Below are 8037 nucleotides of genomic sequence, written 5' to 3'. Positions count from 1 at the left end.
GGCTTTCAAATTTGGCACTTAAGGAAGGGATGCCTCCGATAGTAATTAGGACAAGGTTAGCAAAAAAAAAACATTATTGTGTAATTTGAATATGGAAGACATCTAGGATGCTATCAGGAGTGAGTGGATGCCACTAGATGAGATTTCTAATAGATATCAGCTTTCATGTGCTAAAAGGTGATTTATGCAACTAATCTTAGATAGAGTCCAAGAAGACTAGCCTATAAGTGTTGTTGTGAAACACAATGATAATATGATTGGCTTTGTATCTAAGAAAGGAAAAGCGTTGTATAAAAGTACTACAAAGGTTTTGCAAGAAAGTGAGGCTTCAGGTGTAACTTACGTTGTTAAATCGTTTGGCAACCTTACGCCCTTCATGATAGTACCTCTATATGGATTCATAGAGTAAGGGGGGTATGGAAACCTAGCCTTTTCCCAAGCTGAATCTCCTGTTATGGAGGATACATTTGGGTAAGCTTGTTGTTTGCATGAGGATGGCAAAGTGGAATCCAAAAGTGATTATGCTTTGTCCCTTGTATAAAGAAAAAAAAAAATTATTTTTCATATCTTTTGGGAATGCATTGAAATCGACGCGTCCTATTTGGAGAAAGGTGGAGAAGTGGTTTGATGCTGCCTCAATGAGGGTGCAAGTAACCTGGAAACTGGCAGTGCTTGGTGATGATAGAGGGATACTAAATGATGCATTATTGAGGATATGGAAGTTGGTCAAAGAAATAGTATTGCAATGCATATGGAAATGGCAGAAACATAAATCAAGTGTCTCTCTTTATGGGGAGATTTTGGGTGTGCTTTGCTTAAGTATGAAGTACTTTTCCAAGAAAGACCTCTGGTTTAGCCAGGCTTTCCACATGCTCTTCAGAGAGCAACCTATGTTTTGTCTTAAGGCTACTTTACGTTGATCTTTAGCTACCTTTAATAGAGGCTAATCTTTTCTCCTTTGTATTTCCTTCACTATTTTGCCTTCATTTTTGTTGATTATACATAGCGGGCAAATCATTATGCACCCCCCCCCCCCAAATAAAAAACTCTGAGCATCTATCCAAAGTGTAATCAAAGGATCAATTAGTAGATCAAAGTTGAAAGTGTGTGTTGAGAAGTAGCATGGCTCCACTTGCCACAATGGGAGCTTTCTAGCTCAACTACCATCTCAATAAGTAGCATGAAAGGATAGTCCAAAACACTCTCATGAAATCATCTAGACAAATTTTTAGACTTTGATCAAAGATATTCATGAGAGTTGCAATCCTTGGTAGTTGCCAAGACAGAGTGTGTCAAGCTGGTGTATAAATATTACATAATGGAATGAAGCCCACACTCTTTGGGGCATTGTGTTTTGTTCATTGTTAGAGTTCTTATGCATCCTTCTAAAGTGTTAATGTTTCCTTGCACTCTCAATTGTGCACTAGTGTGCCCTCACCTTGCAATTTGCCAATCTCATACATACATAACCTACCCTCAGCCCTTGCGATCTCTACTCTTACCCCTTTTATTCTTCCACTCTCTTTTGCATCTCTCTCCCTCTTTCCACTCTATCCCCTTACAACTTAACCTCCACATATTCTCACTCAACTAATTCTCTACGCCACCTATTCTCTACTGAACCCAAACATAAATCCATGAGAAAAGGGCAAGAACGATTTGACATATGTCAAGCATGCGTAAAATATTGAACATGAATAGTTCAACATCAAGTGAAGAGAGCATATACAATAGAAAGCCCATATGTATAGTCCAATGCCTATACAATACATGAATTGCAAAACACCATACAAAAAACATGCATGTGTGGTAATGATCAGATGAGTAGCTACATAATATCATTTTGGACAATGCATAGCATGGTCTTTTACTTACTCTAACCACACTAGCCTTGTGAGGCCACCACCTTGGGACATGTGATGGCACAAATCTAAAAATATAAGCAATTCAGTTTATAAAACTCTATAATAGGAAGTGAAAATCCATAAAATCTAAAATAGTAGTGGAAATCCAAGGTTTGGCCTTTTTAAGCAATCTAAATCATTAGTTTGTGGAAATTAGAGAGTGTGGAGAGAGCTTCAAACTTTTCAAGCAATTGTGATCATTGTTAGTGTTGCATTAGTGCATGGAATGTACAAGCAAAAACAAAGAAATGTAAACCACTTTAATGTCTAAGCATGAAGCAAACAAGCCTAAGAAATATAAACCACTTTAGTGTCCAAGCATGAAGCAAACAAATCTAAGAACTGTATTTGTGTGGTGGTAGAGTGAGGATAGCAAGGACCTTCTTCGTAAATCACATTGATAATGTATTTATAAATAGTCCCCTAAGTTCATGAGTATTCCTTGAAATTTGATCGCTCTCATGTTCTAGGGTAAAGGGGCTAGCAAAAAGGTGAGCACATTTCAAATGTTTGTATTCCCACTTTTCGCTCCATAGGGAGACCTAATAAAGAGGTGTGAAAAAGGGCAAAAAATGCTTACATGTCATGCTCTATAAAAAGTTGAGTTAGTTGATATGTGGCACAATACTGGCCTACCAGTGTCGAGTACTGAGGTTTCCACTAACCTAATTTTTTTCTCTCTTTTGTTTAGAAAAGTTTCATTCTCCCTCTATGGTTATCCATAGGATGCCTTAAAATTTTGAAAAACTTGAAAATTTTCAAGAGGGTGCACAGTAGTGGTGGGTGCTTTACCCTATGTTTTTTTTTTGTAGGAAAGAAATATTAATATAAAAAAGAAAAGTGAATATATTGTAAAGCTAGAAAATATTGTTGTATCAGCTCAATCTAAAGGGCATTCCCTTAAATCCCTGGATGCTATTTCAAATTCCCAAACCTATTATTGAAATACGCTACTAGATCTGAAAAATCTCCATTTTAACTTCTCGAGTGACACTATGTTGGATGATTTTGAATGGAATACGTCAAGAGCAGGCTGGCCCAAAAACAAAAAACAGTTATGAAACCAGTAAGGATGTCCAAAAAAAGTCCGTGGGCTTCGTAAAGTCAACCTGGTGCGGCCACACGGCCCCTTGGGTGTTGAAACTTAGACCCCCAAAATTCAAATCCGCGTACAGCCGCTCAGGCCTCCGTTGAAATTACAATATATGACATATGTATACAAGTGGCAGCGTCAATCTTTACACAGAAAACAGAGTCGTGATTCTTGATGAGGGCCCTTGCTCCCTGCGATATCCATAAAAATCCCACTCTTTCCTCCCCCCTTTGGCTGGTGCCGGTAATAGGTGTTATATTATATGTATGGCTTGCAATGTATGGACCAGGGAAGAGACACGGAAAGATATTGGACATTGGGGCTATCACCTAAATACAATTGGGATTCTATATCTCGCACCTTCGCTGTCCCCCCCCCCCCCTCTTTCTCCTCTCTCCTCCCTCCTTACAGCTCGTCCCCACAGGCTGCTCGTATGAAATCCATACCTCAAGGCAGCTTTCTTTTTATCGTCCAGAATTTTTATTTCCCGTGTGGAGAGGCAAAAGTTCAGCGTAACACCTTTGGGCAACAAGCCCAAGTGCTTTCCAACCTGCTCTTATTACTCCACATTGCTTGCCTCACATTGCTCCCCTACCCACCTCGTGGAATTAGTATAAGTTTGTGTTGTGTAACATGGATACCATAGCTTGATCAAGTTAGGTTAGGTTTATTTATAATTAATAACATCCCGCGTCACTTTGAATTTTTTTGTTGTTTCCCTTTGTTTATTTTTTAAGGAAGAAACAAAACCCCCTAATAAGTTTGTTTGAAAAGAATGTTTGCTTAGTCTCACCCCACTTTCGAATTTCATTTTTTATGTTTTTATTATTTTTATTGATATCTAATCTACGTTGTTGAAATTGGGCTGAGAAAGAATCCTTTAGTTTAATTCAGACAAGGAATATTGACATGCTTGTTTATTTTGATTTTAAACAGTGTTTGCAATGCAGAATGTAACATGTTTGTTTCTTCCAATTTAGAAGAGTGTTTGCAAATCACCTAACCATGTACTCTACGTTTGAATTTTATTTTGTTGTTTCATTGTTGATTAATTATTCTTATTTGAATTTAAAACAAAGAGAAATCAACATGTTTGCCTCATCCATCTTCAATTAAAACAAACTCAACAACCCCCCATGAAAAGAAAGCCCCCGATTTATACAAAATAGGGGCATCACTCCAGTAGTGCATCTTTATGATTTCAGGAGTCTCTGTCTGTTCATTAACTAATCTTAATCTTATAAGCAAGATGCTCATGAGCAACACAATGCCAAATAACATACAAATTTAGATTTTCCTAAAAGCAAGATGCTCATGCGAAACACAATGCCAAAATAACATGATTGATGTGAGACATATACATTAAATCCACTAAAGTTGCCCAAACTTTAGTGAACCATAATGAGATATACAATGGACATGTCTAATAAAGTTGCCCAACCTTGTCATACTCTCATAATGGTATATAATGATGACCATGGAGTAGACATATCAAGATCTAGCCATGTATAAATTTCCGTGCATATGTTGATGTTCTTGAAAAAGCTTGCTCCAACATGTTGTAAATCTGCACAGTGGCAAGCTGAGGTGCTTGGCCAGAGGTAAAGAGAAAAAACATGAAAGCTGGAGCTAGTGAGATTTGTCTTCAGGGAAGATAATTTTATCAGCGATATGAGCCCCCCTGGATTGGGCGAAATAGAGACCCATATGATGAGTAAGTCCCTGAAAATGAGCAAAAATCAGCAGAGAGAGATTGTTCCCAGAATCAAGCAAATGAGCAAAATCAGCAGAGAGAGAGAAAGAGGAGGCATATCAATCAATCTCCCACACTCTCTCTCTCTCTCTCTTTCACCCTGCACTTTGCTGCTCTTTCGCCCCACACAATCAGATGGCAAGATTAAAGGAAAGCACAGCGAGCCTCTCTCTCTCACACACACATCATCATCAGGGATGATTGCCTCTGCCTGCACTTTTTAACCTAGTCCTGAAAACACGCATAGATATAACTTGCCTGTGGATGTGGTATTGTCTTCATCCCTTCAGCCGTCTCCCTTGGCAAATCAAATGTGGAACAGCCTTCACTGTACACCACCACCTCGCCTAGCGGATCAAGAATGCCGTGATTCCTCGCCGACAAAACAGTCACGACGAAATCCAGCACGCAGATATCCGTGCAAATCCCAACGACGACCATCTGTTCATCTCACACAAACCAATCAAGAGGGCTCAGATACTTCCCGCCAAGCGTTCCCTAACCAGATCTAGGCCAACCTCTTGACATACCGTCTGGATCTGATTGTTTTTCACCCAATCAGCCACACGGTTGGTTCCATCTTTCTGCAAGCCGCCAATAAACCCGTTGATGCAGTCCTTCCGTAACATGTCAACGTTCTTTTCATCTTGTAACCACTGCAACGCTGTGGAGAGAAGCAATGTCAGAACATGCCTTTTTTGACAGCCCAAACTGAGGGAGGAGAGAGGCCAACCCACCTGGTACAAGTTCGTCTTCCCCAGAACCCTGGATGCAGTGGGGAGGGTAAGGGGGTTCCGGCTTGTGGGCGTGGTGGGTATCAAGCAGAACGAGGATAGGCCAGCCTCGGCGCGAAAACTCTTTGGCAAGAGAGTCGGTCTCGGAAACCATGCGGGAGATTTGCTGATCGGGAGAGGGAGGAGCCTGCAAGGGAAGAAAGCAATGGTATGAGAGAGATTCGAAACGGGAGGAAGAGAGGTAGGGAGGTGGAGACATACGAGGTTACCGAAGCCGACGGAGCAAAAGCCATTTACTTCGTCGACGACGACGAGGCCGATGGGGTGGTAGGAGGGAAGGGGGAAGGGTTGAAGGTGGAGGGGAAGCTCATGGCGGAGGAGTGGGAGAATGTCAAGTCCCATGGCTTTGCAAACGAGAGACACAGAGAGAGCGAGAGAGAGAGGGGGGTGCCTCAATTTTTAGACAGGATTCTTATACACACAAAGAAGAAGCTTGTTTGTCCACCAGGAAGCTTTTCTTCTTAAAAGTTGATTGGATTTGAAAGGTCGGACTTTGTTTTGTATCTGTCCTTGTAGTGGGTCTCTCCTCTCTTTCTCTCTCTCTCTCTCTCTCTCCCTTTTTGAGGAACCAGTCTTCGCATGGCCTTTCACTCTCGGGCACCCCAATCTGGGCCACACCACATTGAACAGGACTCGGGGCTCGCCAATCCATGTCATTGTTTCAATCATCCCAGTACGCCTATTCGGCTCTCTATGTGGGGCTCTCGTAGGGGAAATTCAGTGCCTGCATCTACTAGGCTCTGTGTGTGGAGCTCTCGTAGGGGAAATTCACTCCCTACTAGGCTTTCTCTCTGTGTGTGTGTGTGTGTGCTCTCGTAGGGGAATTCATTGAGGTAACCTTGCTTCTCGCTTTGGACTCTCGAGTAAGGTTTGGATCTCTCCTTTGAGAGGGCTATGAACAAATAATTGAATTTCCTTTCTTCTTTAACATAAACCAAAAAAGACAAATACATGTCACTCAAAGTCTCCCCATCCATTTGTAATCCCACAACCACTACCTCAAACTTCCCACTTGCGAGAGTTCACATCATCCACCACAATCCTTAGTCTAGGCCTAGCCTCATGTAAGATAGATATGGTGGTGAGACCTACAGGGTCACCATCCTTGGCTCTAATGATAAGGCTAGGGGAAGGCTAGGGGAATCCAACCCACAAACATCACAACCTTTTGCTTGCACCTTACACACCAAGCCACCCCTCGACCTAAGCAGGCTAAGGGTAGTATATAACCATGATTGACAACATGTAAGGGTAGTTAAGAGTTACAGAAGAAGAACCTTAGCAAGAATATACTTTGCTAATCCCTGCACTTGAGAGCATTCACCTAAGAGTGTGACTTGAGGTTAGGGAAAAGAACAAGGCACAACCATAAAGCTCAACAGTTGCATGATAATTTTTGCTTTCTCATGGCATAAGCCATAGGTGTATGCATTTGAAAATCAAACTAGACACCTTTGAGTATTTTAATCCATGTTTTATAATTAATGTTCCTTTGCAGATGCCTTTGCAATTCCCACTTTCAATATGCCTATGGGATTCCCTTGTGTACATTGGAGTAAAAATTATAGTGTCTCCCCATGATGGCACTGGCTACTCCTATTCAATCGACCCTTTTAGACAATCTTATGCCTCCACTAGCTAGTTGTTTTTAGTTGAAAAATGTCAAGAGGAGACTACTTCAAAGGTAGGTTAATAAAATAAGGTTGGCATATCATTTCGATGGGCAATATATGCTATTATACAAGAGACAAATCATCTCAAACAACTTAATATTCCTTTCCAATTATGATACCATATCCTAGATTGATGTCTTCTAGATACTTCAACTTGCATTCAACATCACAGGACACGTTCACCTTCTTTTAAGGTTTAATTGGCCACATTATCGAGAGAATGGGTGGTTTGAATTTTGTTGTTAGTCTGATTTTAATATTTAAAGATTTCTAAGCTAAAAGGATCGAACGAGTCCCACAACCCAAAAACCTTGTTAGTTTGATTTAATAATTAGAGAGTTTTAGCAAAAAGGATTAAAGTAGGCCCACAACCCAAAAAAAAACTATAACATGGTCATGTACCCTTGCCTCTCATTTTCATTTACTTTTGGCACATCTAAAGTAGGCCCACCACAAGTAGCAAAAACAAATACAACACTAACTTACAACTTGAGTCCTTTCCACCCCTTAGCCTCTACTAATCAATTCAATTTTATCTTGTGGAGATTGGGGATCACGCTATAGTAATGCATGATGTTACTATTTAATCAACGTTAACTTCAAATTCACCTCTCTGCAACTTCAAAAAATCATAGCTCATAGATGAAAAGCAATTTCCACATCACATTTATCACAATGGATTGCTATTTTTTTGTAGAAAATTGCCATGAGGGCTTCGAGTGGCTACTACATTGTCCGCAGCTAGAGAGGGATGCAATCAAAAATTCTTTTTCTCATGCTTGATTAACATTCACGCCCTGCTTGAGAGAGAGAGAGAGAG

General features: G+C 40.5%; 1 protein-coding gene across 1 annotated transcript; it reads right to left on the bottom strand.

The window, feature by feature from the left end:
- Positions 1–4324: 4324 nt before the first annotated feature.
- On the bottom strand, positions 4325–5943 carry NIC1 (nicotinamidase 1). The gene is made up of 5 exons (XM_087384195.1): positions 5746–5943; positions 5488–5671; positions 5281–5414; positions 5009–5191; positions 4325–4719 (listed from the first exon to the last, which is right to left on the bottom strand). Exons 1-5 carry the CDS (start codon positions 5884–5886, stop codon positions 4627–4629), a joined length of 735 nt encoding a protein of 244 aa, XP_087240321.1. The 5' UTR covers positions 5887–5943; the 3' UTR covers positions 4325–4626.
- Between the last annotated feature and the right edge of the window lie 2094 nt (positions 5944–8037).

The sequence above is a fragment of the Dipteris shenzhenensis genome, chromosome 13 (genome assembly GCF_047967505.1).
Source record: "Dipteris shenzhenensis isolate YYH24624 ecotype China chromosome 13, Dip_SZ_1.0, whole genome shotgun sequence".
Taxonomy (NCBI): Eukaryota; Viridiplantae; Streptophyta; class Polypodiopsida; order Gleicheniales; family Dipteridaceae; genus Dipteris; species Dipteris shenzhenensis.
This window is presented reverse-complemented; position numbering and strand designations above follow the sequence as displayed.